We start from the raw sequence: 22,219 nt of genomic DNA on the forward strand, positions 1-22,219 counted from the left end.
AGGAAACTGTGATAGGGATGAAATACTACGAGAGAAGAAAAAATAAGTAGATAATTTTAAAAATAGAAGAGCTTAAAATATTTAGTACTTTATGACATTTGAGAGATAAAATCTGAATATTCTTATTTGTTGATTATATTATGCAATAGCATCAAATATTGGGTCAATTGAGGACTCTACCCTAAAGTCTGGAAGTAAGCGTTACACAGTAACACATGGATAAGAGTTGTTACATAGTTAGAACATCTTCTAGCATGAGGTTTTTCCCAAACTACAAGAGGAATGCATGCTGTCAAGATGGCAAATATGAAAAACACAGAAGACCATACAAGGGAAGCTGAAAAATCAAAGCAGTCCAGCTAAACTCCTCATAACCTCTGCAAACTGTTTATGGCTTGTGCTACAACATTTCTGAACATGCAGTGATCACACGTGTGACGTTTAAAGATTCTTACAGTGTGTCATAAGTAGTGCCTAAGTCAGTTGGCTGGTAGGCTGATATATTCCCTGGGCATGACAGTAAAATTTCAGTCTCTCATTTACTAATCCATGTAAATAATTTTGAGAGTTTATTGGGTGTCACGTACGGTCATGTGTTTCAGGAGAGGTGGACATCTCACAAGAACAAGGGAGCTTTTTAAAAATGTAAATATTTACTTGCATTTTAAGTGCTCCTGCTATTATGACTCATACTATAGGTGCACATCTGCAATCATATTTAATTGGTTTTATTAACGTAGAAAGAATGACTCCTGTCACTTGACTGCCGAGACAGCTACTCCCAGGAAGAGCATAGAGTCAGCAACCTTGGTCTCCCTCTTCCAACTCTGACCCCCACCCTTACAGTATCCATGCCCTCAAAGATGACTCTGTACAGCTTGCCTGACTACAACAGCTGGCAGTGGAGAGGTCACCGAGCCGTTTGACGGTGCTTAACCCAATACCCTACTTCTCTGCAGTGATGAACCCATGCAAGGAGGCAACCTGGGACGGAAAGATTTCTGGCGCAAGATGTTCAAATCCCAAAGCGCAGCAAGTGACACCAGCAGCCAGTCTGAGCAGGACACCTCAGAATGTACCACAGCCCACTCGGGGAACACCTCTGACCGGCGTGCCCGCTCACGATCCCGAAGAATCTCCCTGCGAAAGAAGTTGAAACTCCCCATAGGTAAAAGTATGTCTGTGTTTATTTATGAATTCTCTTACTATCATGTCAGCAAATCAGTGAGTGGTTGAGACAGAGAATGTCATGGGAGGGGGCTGGGAAGAGAAGCGTTCAAACAGTGAGAGCTATATGGCTGCTTCATGTTTCCATAAGTTCCTTGACTGTTCTGCTAATGGCAGCTGCATGCCTCTACTGTGTGTGAAATATACAGCTCTTGGCTCTGCTGAATTTGAGTAGAAGCCACTACCACTAAAGCAGATAATCACAAAAGTAAGTACAGTTGCGCATTAGAGTGAAACCTGACCTATTCAAAGGGATGGAGAGAAAAGAGATTAAAATCTGCTAAATACACAGAAGAAAAAAAAGGAAATCAGCCCAAGGGTGACGTGCAAAGATACAAGGCTTAGGGGAACTGAAAAGAACCAGTTAAGTGGGGAATGGCTGATTCATTGAGGCAGAACAGCAAGTCAGGGTGCTCATTCCCCATGGCTCTCGTGGACCAGTGTGTCCAGGAGAACAGAATAACGCAGTGTATGAACCATTGCATTGGACGAATGTTCGTCAACAAGAGAATCAGTCTGAAAGCTGGCCGGTGGCCCAGGCATAAACAAATGAACATTTAGATTGTGTATGAAGCAAAAACAGAGAAACCGATTTGAGAACTATTTAGGGGATGAGACGCATAGGTTTTCAAGAGAGATAGGAAACTCGTCTAGCATACGTGGACAGATCGTGGTTTCCTGCAGCAGAGGGAACAAGATCTATTTGTCCTGCGCTTATGTGCTAATGTAATTTGATAGTTCAACACCAACCATCTTAATTCAAAACACATATACTTAAAGCAACTTGGTTTTGCTTCTATTTCTATTGGAGCCATGTAACGTTTATTGCCGGTTCAGGACGTGCTGGCATTTCTGCTTTATTCACTTAGGAGCAAATGCTCAATTTTTCAAAATATCATTAACTAGGAAACTGGCTGAAGCGGTCCTCACTCTCTGGCCTGGCAGATGGCGTAGAGGACCTCCTGGACATTAGCTCTGTGGACCGCCTGTCGTTCATCAGGCAAAGCTCCAAGGTAAACAGGACATTGCTCGTGACATGAACATTGGGACCCCTGGTTAACAACTCTTGGGACTGAAGAGCCGTGAGCACATAGGAAGGGCTTAAAGAAACTGGAGTTGAATAAGTGTTGCAGCAAATGTTTAGAACGTCGCCATCAAAAACTAGACAAACGAGGGAGAGTAAAATGTTTAAGTATAAACCATAATACAGATGAGAATAACAGAAGACATAATAAATATCTGTAGCTTCAACTCTATCCACATGTGCACGATATAGCAAGTGATAGAAATTAAGGAAATAAATTGGAGTTCTTAAGCACATTCCTCTTTTTGAAAATATCAGACACTTATTCGAGTCTACGTGCCTCCTCCTTTCCTTTATGTGCTGTTGTTTATGTCGTATCGAGTTGACCTAAAGTCAGGGACATGAAGAAATGTCAATTCTTTAAGAGACATGGAGCCAGCCCTGGTGGTGCCTTAGTGAGCTTAGTGGCAGAGTTCTAACTTCAGGCCCAGCCTGGGCGATACAATGAGTACAAGGTTAGCCTGACTAGCCTGGGCAATTTAGTGAGTTTCTGATTTAACAAAGAAAGTCAACGAGAAGTCTAGGGATGAAGGTCAGTGACAGAGCACTTGCCTAGCCCACATCAGCTCCTACATTCAATTCTAGGGGAGTAAAGGGAGAGGGAGAGCAAGGGAAGGAGAGAGGGAGAGATGGGGAGGGAGGTAATGAAGGGAAGGTGGGTGAGAGGGAGGGGAGATATTTAGTATGCTATCAATTGATTTGTAAGTTTAATATAGTCTACTCATTCTTTTGCTCTTTGGTCTGATTTTCAACTATGGTTGTACTCACTAAGGATGAATGTGGCTGTCCATTTGGACTGGATTGGAATCAATACCACATATGTGATGCATTGTATTATTAGACATGGAAGCCAGAAGGACAGTATCTTTCACATTCTAAACAACTTACTTTTCAAACCAAGGGCTAGCATCACCCAGTGATTGGCTGCTGAATATCAGGTGGCTTTCCTTTCTCCTCAGGTCAAGTTCACCAGTGCGGTCAAACTCTCTGAAGCTGGACCAGGGAGTGGGATGGAGAACGGACGAGAAGAGGAGGAGAATTTCTTCAAGCGGCTAGGTAAAAGTCAATAGCCTAAGCATCCCATTGGCCTAGTTTTCTTTTGCAGTTATTTAAACTAGCTAGTCCATTTCTCTTTGTTTTTTCTTCTGAAAATGTCTTATTAAAAAAATGGTCATTTTCTATTTGCGTTGTCTTCCCCTTTGTTCTTTAAATGTGTCTTTCACTGCTATCTATAGCCTCTTATTATCAGCTTGGTTGAAGAGACATTTTCAGAAACCTTACTGTGATTCTCACCCCCTGGTGGGTACTGAGTGTGCAGAGAATAAGACCCAGTCTTTTCTTGTTAGAATCTGTGAGTCACAGTACCTCCTATCCACCCACCACTCAGCCTCAGAGTTCTGTTCAACGCATGGCTGACAGGTGGCCACCCTCCCTCCACCGAGGGGGAGTGTGTAAGTTTACAAAGCAATTTGTTCCAGGGCTAGGCAGCTTTAATTGTTAGCAAATCTTTCTTTGTAATCTGGAAATACATTTGCCCATAAACTTGATAGTTTGTCCTAATGATACCATCTGTAACCACAGTTACACAGATACACATGAATCTGTGACCCTTCTGATTCACTTCCTGTTCTGTCTTTTGATCTCTTTTGAGTAAATGTCTTTGATTTCTTTAGATGTCATTCTGTGGAAGCTTCTCTAGCTCTACCACATCCGTTCTTTCCCCGTGTGTCCGCAGTAGAGTTGTAAACGACAGAGCTTCAGATAGACTACCACAAGACATATTTGAAATTAACCGCTGTAGTCAATACTACAACCAAGCTGTGGATATAGCAAATGCGTGAACAGGAATTAAAATTATATTGTCAGTGTTTCAGTATTTACTGAAACACTGACACATGACTGGTTTACGTTGGTCAGCTTTTGCTAGTTCATTTTCCTATCGATGAATACCATGATATGCTTTGGTGTAGTTACTATTGAGTCTCCATTTTATAAGGTTTATTATTTTATTGCATAAAATGCAGTTAGATCACTTATCTGGAAAAAAATTAAAGGACAGACTCAAAAGCAATTTGAGTTCTAGAGCTTTTCTTTATAACTGGGCTGTGATGATCCATCTGAACTGATACACTTTTCTGTGCTTTCATCCAAGTTGATCATGTTATTACTGAACTGGAAAAGGATAAAGCTGAAACCTCTGATGCTGTTCTAGTTGAATATGTTTAATTAATAATTTGTGGGCATAACTTTTCAACAAACTATGCCATTAACGTTCTAACAATCCTCATTTCATTACAAAAACATTATCAAGCTTTATCAAAAGCACTCTTCTTGATCTCTTTAAGATTATATGGAAAATATATGTCACCTAGTTCACAATAATGCATTCTTTATGAAGGCCTGGTGTTTCTTATGCTTACTTACATCATAAACATCACCCTATCCACTTAACTGTCTCTTTTGCAATTCAGCACAGACCTAAGGTTTTTAGTCTAAGGTTTCAAGTGCCCTCTTAGGCTGGATGTTCTGGTCTGTTGTAGGCTACTTGTCTACTACATGAGGATTTAGATTTGATCCTCAGTACTGAAGAAGAAGTAGAAAAGCCTCTCAAGGTTTCTCCCTGACAACCCTGGTCTTTGGCATTTCACCATTCCGGCCTGTTCCTACTCTACCCATTTCCCATAGAACTTCCCTCTGGTGTTCAGAACCAGCAGCAGCACAATGACCGTGTTCCTGCATTTGTTTTTTGAGAATGAAGCTAATGTGTGTCCTCAATGCCACCTGGCTGATGCTGTGAACGTAGCTCCTACTTCTATGTACTAGAGTGTTAAATTTGATGCACCTGCAACATAAACCCAGGAGTGTGGGGTGGGAGGTGTTCCTTCTTAATGAATGTTTTCCATAGATTTCAATGTGCTCTGCATTAAACGTTTGCATCTGCCTAAAATTCATTTTGTGAAATTCTAGCTCACAATGTGGTAACATTTGGAAATGGCATGTTGAGAAAGTGATATCATGAGGGTACCACCACCAGGAATGGATTTTAGTGCTCTTGTAGAAACAAGAGATGAGATAACTGTATGGTAGTATAAGGAAAGGCCACTTAAGGCCATAGTCAAACCTGGAAAAATCGACCTTATTTGAACCTAATATCAGACTGATAGGTCATAGAGCTGCGAGGGGCAGATATTTGTTTTTTAAAGGTGAGCTGGCCTGTTGAATTTCATTATAGCTGCTCTAATTGACAAAGGCAGTATACTCTACCATTTGGAAAATATTCTCTTTCGTGGGAAGAGATGGAAATATCTTTGGGTTGTTGTCATTTCCAGTGATGTCTTACACTCCCTTCGTCAACTAAAAGTCTATAATGTATCCTCTGACCCATACTTATTTAAAATATTCCCATCTCCTTCACCATCTTAGAGATGCATTAGCAAGTGTTCACCCTACATTAAAGTTTTGGGTGAAAATCTTGACTTTTTACATGCCACGTCAAAGGGTGTTCCTAGCAAATATCTTAGCAGTGCAGGGGAGGGGGGAAGGAGTGTGAGAGAGTTTTCAGACCAACACTACAGAAAACATACTGGCATGTCTTAGAAACATTTTTATGACCCTTTTCACTCTCTTCTTTTCACAATGACACAACCCCTACAGGTTGCCACAGTTTCGATGACCACCTGTCTCCCAACCAAGATGGTGGAAAGAGCAAAAATGTGGTGAATCTGGGAGCAATCCGACAAGGCATGAAACGTTTCCAATTCCTGTTGAACTGCTGTGAGCCAGGGACAATTCCTGATGCATCCATCCTAGCTGCTGCCTTGGACCTAGTAAGTTACAGAGTTCTCTGCTGCTGATTCACATTCATCCTAGCAATGGAGGAAACCCCAGTCCTAACCCTAAGGATGGGTTCACATCAGATTTCGTTGTCAAACGGGGGGGGGGGGGGCTTGGTGAAGTGAGGGAAGTAAATAAAAGAGGAAAAATCATAATAAAGAGTCACTGGGAGGTAGCCTGTGTAACAGTATGATTATCACAATATGAAAGTGAATGACCACTTCAGGATGTCTGAGCAGAAAATTCCACCTAAAAAGTTGTATTAGCCCAATCACTGTAAAATGGTGGTTGATGCTAATACCGAACCTTCCTTCCAGGTCTGGTATAAGGATTAAATGAGATTCTAAATAGGAAGCCCTTGCCTGTAACATATTAACTCTCAGTACAGCAGTCTTATATTTCCATGTATTAGTTCTTAGAGCTGTTTCTTTTTGAGACAGAGTTTCACTAGATATCTCTGGCTAGCCTCAAATACACTGTGTAGTCCAAGCTGGCCTCACATTCAGAGATCTGCCTGCCTCTGCCTTCCCGAGTATTGAGATTAAAGCTGTGTGTCAATTATAAAATACCTAGCATGTAATAACTAATTGAGGGGTGTCCTTTGAGGTCTTCCTCGGTGCCAGGAATGGTCCTAACAACTACAAAGGTGCAATACTTAGACTTTCCGGTTATAGTGGTCAATGCTTCAATCTTTTCAGTGAGTGCCACAGCCCAAGGCTGATGATTTACATCTATCACATGCCCAGAGTATTTTCACAGGAAACTCCTGGAACCAGGAAGACTGACTTATATCCCAGTCGTAAAAAGCCAGCAAAGGGTAAACTGAAGCGCAGGCCTGGCTTCTGTCTTCAGAGAACCTATGTCTTGTATTCTAGTATGCTGATTCTTCTTAATAAAAATTATGTGAAGCCACTTTAAGAATTTCAAAAGCTCTGACAGCTTAGGTGACTTTGATCAAGGTCATATGCTAATTGGTGCTAAAATTGGGATCAGAGCAGAATCTTCTATTCCATACAGGGCTATTATAGAAACACCATATGCTTTCTCTGTCAAACAATTATTTAAATAAATCAAAGTTAGTATCAGCACACATTGAAAATATATGTATGTAGCCTTCTATAATAAGGTAACTTGCAAATGCTTTTTTAAAATAATTCAAAATAATTCAAATAATTCAAATAATTCAAAAAAAGCATTTGATTCTTTAAATATATTTTTATTGTAGGAATGCATAAAAAATCCATACTAGGAAAACAACATATCTTCAATTTTAAGTATCCACATCACATTCGTTCCCCAAGCTGGTTATTCATAACATTCCACAACATTGATTCTTTTAGATTAGGAAGAAAGGTGTGAGAATTCTACCAAGAAAACACTGATAGACAAAAGTTACCATCTATATCAGAAAATTAATGAATTTCTTGCAGAAGTTCATTATCTGTAGAGAGTAAAGAACTCTGCCTTGATAAATGGTTCTTTACTGCTAAGGAGACTTGTCAGCAACATATTTTATAGTCATTGATAATAGAAAGTCAGAGGAACCTTTCACCATTGCTTCCCATATTAAAAAAAAAAAAAAAAAAACCTCTTGGGATTTATATTGAGATATGAGGGCCTAAGAAACACAAAGCTTGCCACAAAATGAATGCTTCAAGAAGAATATCATTCGAATAAGTTAATGTCTGCTTCTTAATCAAACTGATTTTAATTACAATATTGATAAACTATTTGATATTCAAATTTCCTAAGTGGCAGAGTTACATTTGCTCTCCTTGAAATGATTTTCATACCTACCTGGTTTCCAACTGTTATAAGTCTTAACTTCTAAAGAAATAGGTACAGAAATTTTAAGACACAGACAGAATCTATTTGTTGTGGATATGTGACTACTATCTTTGGACTGAATTAAAGCACAGCAAATAAACCCTGCTTTTCATTTTCATAAATGTAAAGCTATGACTAGATAGTTAACAGATCTCTGGGCTCTCATTTCTTCCTTTCCCTGGAGAACTCACTCTAACAACATTTGTTCCTCCTGATCTCATAAATTCCACAACAACCTATAGAAAACAATAGAGTGGGATGCATATGAATAGTGCCTTTTAGCCTCTAAGCACAAAAGTATTTCCTGATGTTGATGCCCACTGATGGAGTGGTCTTTGTGGGTTGAGGGAGGAGATACATTCTTCATCAATAATTATATCTCCTGGGAGCAAATTGCAGTCCTCTGGAGCAGTGATTGGGTGATAGTAGGAGGGTTTTCATATGTGGGAGTCTTATGTTAGTATAGACCGAGCATTGTGCCCAAGTTCAGGAGCCCAAATCCCAGATGTCAGAGGCAGTTGAATTTTACAGAAGAGGAATGCCCATCTTCAGGCAATGAGGGTTACCCATTGATTTGAGTAAAAGTGGAAATGACAAAGAAGGTGAGAGAAGGAAGAGGCAATTCAGAGAAGGAGATGTTTGGGAGAATTGAGTAGAGGTTAGTAATGGCAAGTTTCAATCTATAAACAGTCTCTGAAGCACTTCCACGTTATTTTACTTGTTGGTATCAAGCCAGCATATGTTGGTATCAAACTCCAGCACACTTGGAATTGGCTAGTAAATGCTGAGAAACCAACTGACAGAAAGCAACACACAGGTGCATGTTTTGTGTTCTTGAATCAAAGTTGCATTTAGTGCTGGCTGTCACTGCTTTGTCAATATAGGTTAGAAGTTGTTCAAGTGTGCTCTCATGGTCACAGATTTCCCCTCTGTGTTTGGCTTCTCCCCGAATCCAGTCCATCTGCTTCGTATTTTGAATAAATTCCTCTGTTTTATAATGCCCTTATAATTTTCTCTAATGCATGTGTAGTTTTTCTCATGTGTATAATATAAATGTGAACATAAACACACAGAGATATAAAATATAGTTATATTAGTAGATATTAACAGATATGGATATATGGTGGATAATAAGCTAGGTAGAGGTATATACCAGATTTTAGATAGATAGATAGATAGATAGATAGATAGATAGATAGATAGATACATGCATACATACATACATACATACATACATACATACATACATGCATAGATAATACATGCATGCATACATACACAGACACATAGATACATAGACAGACATAGGGAGGTAATACAGGATAAAAGGACAGATACACAGATCAATGCATAGTTGTAAATTTTGATTATTTATCATTCATTACTTCAGGGCAGAAGTGGAGAATAAAAGAACTGAGTTCAGAATTATATTCTAGTCCATTTTATTCTATCTCTCTGACACTATTTTATCCTGATGTTTGTAGGCATGGCTTAAATTTGATTTTGTACAAAAACAGTTTTTGCTTTTATTGTTCTATTGATCATACAGCTTAAATGTGATTTTTTCAAATTAGCATTTTATTTAAGCATCAGAGACTACCAATAGGTGAAAGAAATAGTAGTAACTTTCAGAGCCAAACCTAACAAACATGAAAGTTGATGCATTTGCTTTAAATAATCTTGCTGTTATCATTACAAGCATGTAATTCGAGGTTGTTGATTTAAAACCAGCACGGCTATTCCTCACAATTGTTTTCTTGTTTAAAAGTGTGAAACACAACTGTAACTTTGTTTTAAGTTTACCCAAAGGATCCCTTTTCAGTAAGCTTACAGGCCTTTTGGCACACGAGGAAAGAGAAGCATTTACTGTTTACAGTCTCTCCTATTGACTCAGAGAACCTACAATGTGTGTAGATGGCGCCTTATATTCATGGGTAATTTCTTAGCATAACTACAACTAACAACGATGTCAATTGGCCTTAGTACCAATTTCCATGAATATAAATACATCTTTGGGATTGTAGAACTCTCTCTAGTGGGTGACTGGAGAAAATCAAATTCATGTTCAATTATTCAACCTTATTTTTCTTTCAATCTTATTGGATTTTCTAATTTTACATTTCAAATAAAAACCCCCATACACACTCTCCTCCCTCCTTTCCCTCAACTTGCTTCCATGAAGGTGCTCCCTCTCCCAATCAACCTCTCCACCTCAGTGCCTTGGGTGGTTGATGATGTTGTTCTTCCCACGAGTGTGCAAACCTTTCAGCTCTTTCAGTCCTTTCTCTAGCTCTTTCATTGTGGTCCCCATATTCAGTCTGATATGTAGCTGCAAGCATCCTCATCTATATCTATATGACTCTGGGAGAGTCTCTGAGGAGACATTTACCTCTGGTTCCTGCCAGTAAACCCTTCTTGGTGTCAGCAATAGTGCTTGGGTTTGGTGGCTGCATATGGGGTGGTTCTCCAGATGAGGCAGACTCTGTAGATCTTTTCTTCAATCCCTGCTCCTCTATTTGACCTTGTATTTCCTCCCCTAAGTGTTTTGTTCTTTCTTCTAAGAAGGACTGAGGCATTCACATTCTGGTCTTCCTTCTTTTTGAGCTTCATAAGTTCTGTGGACGGTTTCTTGGGTATTCCGAGCTTTTTTCAGATGATATGATAATATACTTTAGTGACCCCAAAAATTCCATCAGGGAACTTTTCCAGCTGATAAACACCTTCAGCAAAGTGGTTGCATATAAAATTAAATTAACTCAAACAAATCAGCAGCCTTCCTCTACTCAAAGGACAAACAGGCTGGGAAAGAAATTAGAGAATCAACACCCTTCACAATAGTCACAAAGAGTATAAAATACCTTGGTGTGACTCTAACCAAGCAAGTGAAGGATCTGTACAAGAACTTCAAGTCTCTGAGGAATGAAATTGAAGAAGACCTCAAAAGTTGAAAAGATCTCCCATACTCTTGGATTGGAAGGATCAACATTGTAAAAACGGCCATCTTGCCTAAGGCAATCTACAAATTCAATGCAATCCCCATCAAAATTCCAACTCAATTCTTCATAGAGTTAGATTTAGTCAACCTTATAAATAGGCAATATTAAAGGAAATCTCCAAGTCATATCCATGATAGATCTCACAAACCAAGACATGCCCAGTGATTTTAAGAGTCCTACCCTCTGAATGACATACCCACACCAACCAGAACCACTGCTTTGTTAATGTTGTTTGGTTTTGCTCTCTTTTACCTGATTTTGAGATTTACTGATGTGAAGTCACTCATTCCCTTTTGTTCAATGTTAGGTTTCATCTGATACAATTAGTGCTACTAACTTATGAAAAGTGGTTTCGTTAACTATAGTACAAATTGTAGATTCATCTTATTTTAGCAAGATATTTCTATTTTTTTTCAGGGTTTGGCAGTATTGAATGATGCTTCCATATATGTCTTTGCACATGGGCCTGGATTCAGAATAGTTTGTTAAATATACAGAAGAATTGAATTCTGATTATAATTTTGCATTTGGTGTAAAACCCATACTTCGAGGTAGTTGTAAGAATTCTGCACAGGTGCAGGTGTATAATGAAAGCTCATCTGTCTGTGTTCTTATGTTTTACTTGTTTACATCATTATTTTCACCAGTCTGCTGCCCCAGAGTGACCGACTTTGTATTTCAACATAAGGTTTAAGATGTTTTTACATAGATTTGATAAATAATTTAGTTTGTAACTTTGTCTATCCCTTTACTGTAGAATTATTTGCCTCTCTCTCTCTCTCTCTCTCTCTCTCTCTCTCTCTCTCTCTGTGTGTGTGTGTGTGGGGGGGGGGGGGTTCACATACTTGCATGCATGCACGTGTGTTTCAGGGGCATATATTCATATGTCAGTCTGAGCACATACATACCACCACATGTAGGAGTCAGAAGACAGGACTGGTGTTGCTCCTTACCTCCCATTGTTATAAAGTGAGGATCTGTTGCTCAAAGCCTACCCCAGGCTAGCTGGCCTTTAAGCTTCCAATGATCTTTTTTTGTCTCATGCCCCAGAAGCCCTGGGATTACATATGAGCTGTACCACACCTGGACTGCTCTTCATTCTGGGATCAGAACTCAAATCCTCATGCTTACAATGTTCCCAAACTTCAGGAAATTCTGTTAGGTGTTTCTCCTTTTATCTCATATTTTTTACAGACTCATGTTCCCTCTTTAAGTATGCCTCACCAGAAGGGATTCAGGGATCAACTGGAGTATCTCTCTCAGATGCTGTGTTTTTTACAAATGTATCTGTTTTGACCTCAACTTGAAGCTCCTGCTGCCAGGATTGTTGCAAGTCATAGGCTGACATTTTCTTCCTGCCCTTCCAAGATATTATTTTATCTCTCTATCTTAATATTTTTATTGGCAATCAGTAATAGAGGATGACCTTATTCCAAGCACCTTTAATATCTCTGGTCACTGTTGATAATTTAAAGTTTCACTAAAATGCTTTGACCATATTTTTCTAGAGCAGTGGTCCTCAACTTTCCAAGTGATTTCACAATTTAATGCATTTCTTTATGTCATGGTGACTCCCAACCATAATTTTGTTTTCGTTGCTACTTTTTAACTGTAATATTTCTACTGTCATGAATTGTAATGCAAATATCTGGTGGTTTTGATGGTATTAGGTCACCCCCGTGAATGAATCATTTGACCCAAAGGGATCATGACCCATATGTTGAGACCTGCTAATCTAGGAGCTCATGGGTCTCTAAGTTGTACACTTGGCATATTGTATCTATCCTGAAAAATTCTCAATGGTATTTCTTTGATATAAGGCACCTCACATTTCCTCTGATTTTTCCCTCTGGAAATTATAGATAAATGCTAGGTCTAATTTTATCCCCTGGCCTTGATAGCCTTCTCTATTTCATTTCCTTTTCTCTCAGTACTGTGTCCTAGAAAACTGTTCAAATATCATAATTTACCTCACTGTTTCTATTTCAATTGAGTCTGAGACCACTGGTCTTTAATTTAATTATTTATATGTATAGACATTTTTCCTGCATGCATGTCTATGTACCATGTACATTCCTGGAGCCTACAGATGTTGGATTCCCTGGGACAGGAGTTATAGATGATTATGAACTACAGTGCAGGCTCTGGGAATCAAACCTATGTCCTCCAGAAGGATAACCAGCTCTTTTAACTACTGAGCAATTTCTCCAGCCTAGTTCCTACCATTGTTAATCCAGGGCAAGGATATTTCCTAAGGTCTGGAGAATTTGAGGTTTCTACACCTTCGAGATCACTACTGACATCTATTCCAGTATGTACTGGCACAGATACCAAACATGCTGGTAATTATTTTACTCAAAGCATGCCACTTATAAAAACAGTGATGATCTGACCCATAGATAAATAGTGTTGTTGTTAGAAAAGAAAAGAAAACCAAACTAACAAACAAAAACACTCAACTAATCTATGCTTAGCTTATTTTTTGGATTTTAAATTTCAAGATCAGTGCTACATTTTTTTTTATTTGTAAAAGGTCAGTTTCAGCACCTAGTAAAAGGGCATATTATATAGGCATAATATATATATTAGGTATATTGCTATAAACACAGCATTCAGGATAGCTAGCCTGGGCTACCTAATGAGACCCTTAAACCGAAACAAGCAAACAGAATTAACATGACATGAAACTGGGTGGCCTGACTCCTACGAGCTTGAGCCTAGATATTTGACTTGTGGACCAAAAACCATCAGTCAAATGTGTGCTGACACATCCCGCCCCTCCTCCATATCTGTGCTTTTGACTCCTCCTCTGCCATCTTCCATCTCCCCCTAGAGATAAACTGAAAAACACAATTATGAATTTATATAGCATTTTAGGTGTTCTAAACCAAAGGAGTTTGTCCTTCTACCCAGTCTACTGCCTGAAAGGCATCACTTGTCTTTTAAAAATACTGAACCAAAGCATGGCCATGACTTGAGTAAATGTGAAATGACTGGCTATCCAGACCATAAGCTGGACAGTCACGCCCACCCCAGCCTGCCCACAGCTACTGTTGAAGCAGATAGGGACAGCTTGTCAGGTAATGAGTCTCTTACTGGGTGATCTTGGCCAGGGAGAGAATTCAATACTGGCAAAGTAATAAACATTGACTCAGAAGCCTGTACCTTCTGGCAAAAAAAAAAAAAAAAAAAAAAAAGGGAAAAAAGATTCTAACACATACTGAGACCCACAAAATAGCTTATTTCCTTTGGTTTTAAATAAACATATACCTCATACCAGCAAGCACTTTATATTTTATTGTAAGGCAATGAAAATTATGTGATTCCCTAGCGACCATCGTAAAATATTTAGCTTTCAAAAAGAAGGGAGTTCCTGAGGAGTGCTGAAGGCTCTTCTCATTTAACAAGCTAAGGTATAGCCCCCAAAGGAAAAGAATGCATTACAATTATACCTTCCAATTAACTGTTGTGTCCCGGTAAGTATATGTCTAGGTCCCCAGATAAAAGACAGCCCAGCTGTTTGGTTTAGTATCTCAGTTCTCTGTTTCACCTTCACAAAGGAAACATTCAATATATATAACAATCCTAAAATCCAGGGGAAATAGGAAAAACAGAAACAGGAAAAGCGTCTGGTAAATGTAGTTTTCTAGTTGCAGAATGTTCATGAAATTCAGACCGCACAGTGACAATCTCTTTAGCTAGACAACTCTATAACCTCTCCCTTCCTGTGGAAAGTTTAATTAATTTTAAAATATTCATTTAGTTTATATTATTTTAATTTATTTTCCTTCTATTTTTAAGTCTGTAAAGTCACCCAGACCCCTCTACCCATGTTTTTAGAGTCTACCCCATGTCCTTAATGACATCTTTAAGGCTCAGAGCTTATTTCCCTTCCTCTGTAAACTCCAGGGCCTATCCCCAGTGACTCAATTCTTCCAACAAGGTCACACCCACTCGAATAAAGCCACACCTCTAAATGCATTCTCTATGAGCCTATAGGGCCATTTCTATTCAAACCATACTGAAATATTAAAAATAATGAGTTCATGAAATTCTTAGGCAAATGGATAGCTCTAGAAAAATATCATCCTGAGTGAGGTAACCCAATCACAAAAATACACCCATAGTATGCGCTCACTGATAAGTGGATACTAGCCCAAAAGCTCGGAATAACCAGGATACAATTTACAGACCACACGCAGCTCAACAAGACCAAAGTTCTAATGCTTCAGTTCTTCTCAGAAGAGGGAACAAAAATATTCTCAGGAGGAAATATGGAGACAAAGCTTGGAGCAGAAACTGAAGGAAAGGCCATCCAGAGACAGCCTCACATGGGGATCCAGTCTATATTCAGCCACCAAACCCAAACAATATTACTGATGCCAAGAAGTGCATGCTGACAGGACCCTGATATAGCTGTCTCCTGAGAGGCTCTGCCAGAGCAGAGCAAATACAGAAATGGATGCTTGCAGCCAACCATAGAACTGAAAACAGGGTTCTTAATGGAGGAGTTAGAGAAAGAATTGAAGGAGTTGAAGGGTTTGCAACCCCATAAGAACAACAACACCAACCAACCAGAGCTCCCAGAGATTAAACCACTATTCATAGAGTACAGATAGATGGAGAGGATGTAGCCATGTTGAGCATCAATGGGAGAAGAAGCCCTTGGTCCTGCCAAGGCTTGATGTCAGGGTGAGGAAGCAGGAGGGGGATGGTGGGTGGGTGAACACCCTCATAGAAGCAGGGGGAAGGGTGATGTCATAGGGGACATGGAGGAAGATAACATTCTAAATGTAAATAAAATATATTCCCGTGCCTCCCAAAAAGATGACCTATGAAAGAAAAAAAGACCTGCACAAATAAAGATACAAGGCGAAACTGTATATTTTTCTTATGACCTACTGAGGACATCCTTCTCCTCTTCCTTCTCTTCCTCCTCTTTGTCTCCTGCTCCTCCCCCATAATCCCCTCCCCCTTGCCTCTTTGCACATGCTTGTTAGCTTTTCAAGTGTTCAGTAGAGTATCTAACTCACTTAGCTACCACTTTTATTATTAAAACCACATCCTTGCATGACGAGAAGAAATCCTGCTTTTTATTTTCCGAAAAAAAAAAAAAAAAAAAATAGAGAAGTTCTGTTTCCCATTTATCAATTAAATAATTTCCTGTTTTCTCCAATAGTTTCAAGTAAATGATGCTTATTATGCAGAATTTAGTCTGTTGTGCGGGAGAAAAAGGATTAATTCAGCAAAAGCTTGCTCTTCCTTTTCCTAATGCTCAAAGTATGCGAAACAGCCATTTGCCTTGTGAAACAGGAGAATGGTCTTAGATGACCAGTATGGGGCTAATTTAACAACATGGAGATTGAAGGAAGATTCACTCTACAAAAGGAATATATGCTTATTCATGTTAAGATGTTAGTGTGTGTGTGTATCTCTGTGTGTGTGTGTGTGTGTGTGTGTGTGTGTGTCTGTCTGTCTGTCTGTGTGTGTGTGTGTGTGTGTGTGCTGAAACTTCTTGAAACTTTCAAGAAGTTTTATTCACACGTACATTCTATTTGCCTATTCTGGTTTGTTATTGTTTTTATCTTATTTAATTTAATTTTATTATTACTCTGTAGATGCCTGTCTGTATTCTAAAGAGAGAGAGAGAAGGAAAAATTGTGAATTTGGATGCGTGGGGAGTTGGAGAAGATCTCAGAGGAACTGGGGGAGAGGGGACCTTGATCTGAATATACTGTATGGAAAAAAATCTATTTTCAATAAAAAAATTAATTCCAGAATGTGATCAGCTGTAAACTAAGAAGATGAAAGTGGCAAGAGCTCCCTTAGGACACCTAATTTCTCAGTATCCACAGTGCCTTGGAGTTTTTATTTCCAGATTATTTGCTATTTTGATCATACTATTCTGAGAAATGTGAACAAGCCATGTCAGAACACCCAGGCCGACATATGCCAAGAAACTCGGTCATTCTGCTTGGGCACTTTTTTTATATGTGTATATATTTTATTTTATTTTTTACTTGTTTACTTTACATCCCCCTCACTGCCCTACTTCCGGTCATCCCCGCTCACAACCCTTCCCCCATTCCCCCATTCCTGCATCCCCTCTCCTCTGAGTGTGTGGGGTCTCTGCAGGTCTACATGTTTCCTCTTCCGCTGAGGCCAGACAAGGCAGCCCAGCTAGAAAATACCCCACATGCAGACAACAGACTTTGGGATATCCCCAACACTTCACTAATCCCAAACTGTTCTTTCCTTAACCCTTCTCAGGAAGCTCCTGTGGTGGCCAGAGCAGCTCTGTTCCTCGAATGTGCTCGTTTTGTCCACCGATGTAACCGTGGCAACTGGCCCGAGTGGATGAAAGGACATCACGTGAACATCACCAAGAAAGGCCTTTCCCGGGGCAGGTCTCCCATCGTGGGCAACAAGCGGAACCAGAAGCTTCAGTGGAATGCTGCCAAGCTCTTCTACCAGTGGGGAGATGTGAGCTCTCGTCTTTCTTTTGTAAAACCTAGGGCATTTGAGTGAGATGATTTTTCTCTTAATGAATTTGTTTTGCAGACAGTTTGTGGTCTGTTATATTCCAGATACCAAATGATCACTTTGTGGAGGAAGCAATCATTTCATTTCCCCCAACAAATCTATTAAGGCTAAATATTACTCTTTGGTTTTATAGTTAAGGACACTGATGTTTATGCAATTGTGTGCCATTTAGTGCATGTAGTTGAAGTAATCACTCTTTCATCTCCCATGTTGGATTCCAAAGACTTGCTTTTCATTGCTGAATTAAAAAAATCATCTTTGTGGTCATATCAGTATAAGCATGATTTTTTTTTCTTTATTTTTTTTTACATTCGTGGCTCTTTATTTATTTAACATACTCACTTAACAAGAAAGCCTCTGTGAGCTAAAGCTTGAAACTCTCCATTGCAGACATACATATATATTGTAGAGGTTGGGAGGGGGGTCTATAAAGTGCCATATAGCATGTAGCCTGATAATTTCTGGGCTCTTTTCTCAGCAAACTTAAGAACCCTTTCTCTTATATTTTTGGTTGTGAGCCTAGCCTTTAACGGCTGAGCCATCTCTCCATCCCAAGAGCCCCCTTTTCTTACATTTTTTTACTGGATCATTTATGTATTAACATTTCAAATGTTATCACCTTTCTAGTTTCCCTTCTCCCACTCCTGTTTCCCCTCCCTCTATTAGGATGCTAGCAGAGGATGCCATTGTCTGACATCAATAAGAGGAGAAACCCTTGGTCCTGTGCAGACTCATTTCCCCAGTGTAGGGGAATGCCAGGGCTGGGAGGTGGGAGGAGGAACATCCTCACGATTTTATTTTTATTTTAAATTTTTCACGGTTTTCCTCTTTGGCAACCTTAGGTATGTACATCTGGTTTTGAGCATTTCCACCTCCTGTTACATTCCCCCCTTCCCCACTAAACTCTTCTTTTTCCCAACTAGCCCCTGCTATTTTGATGTATTATGTTTATTGGCTCACCGAGTTTAACTGTGGGCACTTGTGTGATACTGAGTATAAGAGAGGTTATTTACCTGGACATGGGCTACTTAGCACTGGCTACACCACTGAAGAAATGATATCCCTGAAGAAATATCCCTCCCTGTGCCTACTTGTCATTCCCCTTTACTTTTCTGATAGATGTCTTTCTTTCTTTGACATTCCTTATACTTATATATGCCTGTGAATTACTAAGTAACTAAGAAATGAATGACTGTTGTAAGAGTTCTAATAAAATAGACATTTATAATGCCAACTTCTTCGCTACAAGAAGGGAGAAGATGAATGATAAAAAGAAATGTAAAAAGACTGAGTTTTTTTTTCCTGCTAATTTTAAGCAGAAAGAAACACAATTGCACACAAAGTGCTCATTATCCCTGTAACCTTACAAAATGCATAAAGCCACAGGTATAATTCCCTAAATGCCTCGGCTGACTGCATCCGAAATTGTCACTGATTCTGCCTCTGGTCTTCTCTCATCTCTTTTACATACTAAAGCCATGCCCTGTACAAAGACCATATGCTGTCTGCCCATAAACATGAACGTATTACCCTTTCTCTTCTATTGAATATTTTTAGTTATCTTATATAACCATCTTATGTAAAATACAAAACAGAACAAATGTGAAGTATGTCCCATAAATATCAGACAGTAATTTTTACTAATGCTAGCATTCATGATCAGTTCTTGGCACTACCTTTTTGGGGGGTTCTGTTGCACAGTTTATAGAAAAGACTTTCCTCCTATGTGACACCTAGTCTTGAGAAACCAGCAAGGTGAGTTGCATAACTCCACTATATTTTCCCCACATTCTGCTATGTTTATTTAATATTAAACACAAGAGTTCACACAACTCATTTCATGTAAGCGAAAACTATATCATGGAACGCAAAGATACCCAGAGCCATACTAACACAAGAAAGGAAATTCTTTTGAAGTTCCTGCCATGTGCGTGGTATAACATTAATATTCATAATTATTAGCTGAAGGTTCCTATCATCGGAACCAAAGATACTGAGCCTGAATTTTTTTCTTTTTTTTTTTAAATTATTTATTTTATTTATTTGCATCCCAAATATTGCCTCTTCTCAGTGCCATCCCTGAGTTTTTTACCCCATCTTCCTTCCCCTTCATCTCTGAGGGGGTGCCCTTTAACCCTCCCCACAGGCATTTTTCTTCCCTGGGGCATCAAGTCATTATGATTAGATGCATCTGCTCCCACTGAGGACAGACAAGGAAGTCCTCTGCTACATATGTGCCTGGGGCCCTGGACCAGCCTGTATGTTCTTTGGTTGGTGGCATAGTCTCTGAGAGTTCCCAGAGGTCCTGGTTAATTGATACTCTTGGTCTTCCTATAGGGTTGCCATCCCCTTCAGCTTCTTCAATCCTTCCCCTAACTCTTCCATAGGGATTTCCAACTTTAGTCCAATGGTTGGCTGTAAGTATTAACATTTATTGCAGTCAGCTGCTGATAGAGCCTCTCAGGACAGCCATTCTAGGCTTCGATCTGCAAGCACAACATAGCACCAGTAATGGGATCAGGGTTTGGTGCCTGCCCATCAGATGGATCCCAAGTTGGGCCAGTCACTGGACAGCCTTTTCTTCAGCCTCTGCTCCATTTTTGTCTCTGTATTTCTTTTAGATAGGAACAATTCTGGGTCAAAATTTTGAAAGTAGGTTAATGACCCCCATCCCTCTACTGGGGACCCTGTCCATCAACAGGAGGTGGTCTCTTCAGTTTCCATCTCCCCATTGTTGGGCATTTTGACTAAGGTCATCACCTTTGAGTCCTGGGAGCTCTTTACATTCCAGGTCTCTGGGACTTTCTAGAACCTCTGACCCCCACACTCCTCATATGTGTATTTCCATTCATTCTCTTGGCCCTCTGGGCTACTCTCCTGTCTCCACTGAAAGCTGATCTTGACACATTTCTCCACCTCCTCTCTCCCAACCACTTCCCTCCCTCCCACTGCCTCCTATGAATATTTTGTTCCCCCTTCTAAGTAGGATTGAAGCATCCTCACTTGAACCTTCCTTCTTGTTAAGCCTCTTATGCTCTGTGGGTTATACCATGGGTATTCAGTACTTTTGATCTAATATCCACTTATCAGTGAGTACATACCATGCATGTCCTTTGGGATCTGGGTTACCTCACTCTGGATGAAATTTTATAGTTCCATCCATTTGCCTGCAAAATTCATGATATCCTCCTTTTTTAAAGGTTTATCTATATATTTTATGTATATAAGTACACTGTTGCTCTCTTCAGACACACCATAAAAGAGCATCAGATCCCATTACAGATGGTTGTGAGCCAACATGTGGTTGCTGGGAAATGAACTTAAACCTTGAACCTAAATTCTAAACTTCCTTTTCTGCTGAAACATCAACTTTGTGCTTGTTTTATAAATACCCCGTGTCTCCATCTACTCACTGTGGAATAATTTGCTACCCCTTTACTAGAATATTAAAATAAGAATAACTTAGGTTGGGAGGATACCCCAGTTGGTGAAACTCTTGCCAATGAAGACTTGAATTCAGTTCCCAAAACTCACCCAAGAAAAAGTCAGCATGGTAGTACATACTTGATTTCCCAGGGCTCAGGAGGCAGAGACAGGTATGTCCCGAGAGGTTATTAGCCAGGCAGACTAGCCTAATCAGTGAGCTGCCTAAGGAACAATGCTGGAGTTTGACCTCTGGCCTTCATGTGTACATGCAAACATGTCCACAAATGTGCACATAAGAGATAGATAGATAGATAGATAGATAGATAGATAGATAGATAGATAGATAGATGATAGATAGATAGATGATAGATAGATAGATAGATAGATAGATTAGATAGATAGATAGATAGATAGATAGATGATAGATAGATGATAGATAGATAGATAGATTAGATAGATAGATAGATAGATAGATGATAGATAGATGATAGATAGATAGATAGATTAGATAGATAGATAGATAGATAGATAGATAGATAGATAGATAGATAGATACTGTTACACTATATGCATACTAATTGTATTAAGCAATAAGATAAATACATGTAACTTGGCAATACATGAATACCTAACATCAGATTTTTATATTAATTGTTCATTCTACCTGATTAGGGCAATTCCTACCCCAGAGTTTCATTTTTGCCATCCATGTCTTAGAGATGGTAAAGTATATTCATGACTTAACTGGAAATATCTTGCCTACAAACTAAATTCTTAATAAATGGTAGCCTTTCACTACTGTCTTTCTTAAATGAAGATAAAAATCATATAGATCTTTAAGTAAAGATTAAAGACTCCTACAATATTGTCTATTTGGAAAATGTTCTTGCTCCCTCGTTCCGTGATTACACATTATATCTTTATGACTCTCGTCACCCATGTTCCAGTCTGTACCCAGACATTCAAAGTGAAGACATAATTGCTACTTTGTCACCTTGCTGAGATTTTATTTTCTCTTGATAACGGTATTTATTGGCCTATGCACAGAGCTCCTGTAAAATCTCTTTCTCTAGGGGCTAGAAATGTTACTCTAAATGTGTTCAGTGAATAGCTATGTTAAAAAGGAAATCTTAATGGTGTATGTCACACTGAACAGAACAGTATTGGTGGAGGGAACAGAAGTAAGGTGGGGGTGGCAGTAGATGGGGAGGGCAGTTTGTCTCTAGACAATCTTTATAGACAGGGACTTTTAAATAGTCTGTAAAACATGTTTACAGGATGG

The 22,219-nt window shown here is 39.3% G+C and overlaps 1 protein-coding gene across 5 annotated transcripts in view; it reads left to right on the forward strand.

The window, feature by feature from the left end:
- The window catches only part of UNC80 (unc-80 homolog, NALCN channel complex subunit), a gene marked incomplete at its 5' end in the record, with an annotated part of 174,495 nt that overhangs the window by 48,357 nt on the left and 103,919 nt on the right, over positions 1 to 22,219 (forward strand). For 3 of the 5 annotated variants that reach the window (XM_080933194.1, XM_080933197.1, XM_080933198.1), the window contains 5 exons: positions 960 to 1,174; positions 2,134 to 2,240; positions 3,271 to 3,367; positions 5,966 to 6,138; positions 17,239 to 17,451. In XM_080933194.1, the coding sequence (XP_080789320.1) occupies positions 960 to 1,174; positions 2,134 to 2,240; positions 3,271 to 3,367; positions 5,966 to 6,138; positions 17,239 to 17,451 (805 nt within the window). The remainder of the gene's footprint in view (positions 1 to 959; positions 1,175 to 2,133; positions 2,241 to 3,270; positions 3,368 to 5,965; positions 6,139 to 17,238; positions 17,452 to 22,219) is intronic. The other 2 variants (XM_080933195.1, XM_080933196.1) reach the window with 1 other exon arrangement.

Source organism: Micromys minutus, assembly GCF_963924665.1.
Source record: "Micromys minutus genome assembly, chromosome: 19".
In the NCBI taxonomy this organism is placed as follows: Eukaryota; Metazoa; Chordata; class Mammalia; order Rodentia; family Muridae; genus Micromys; species Micromys minutus.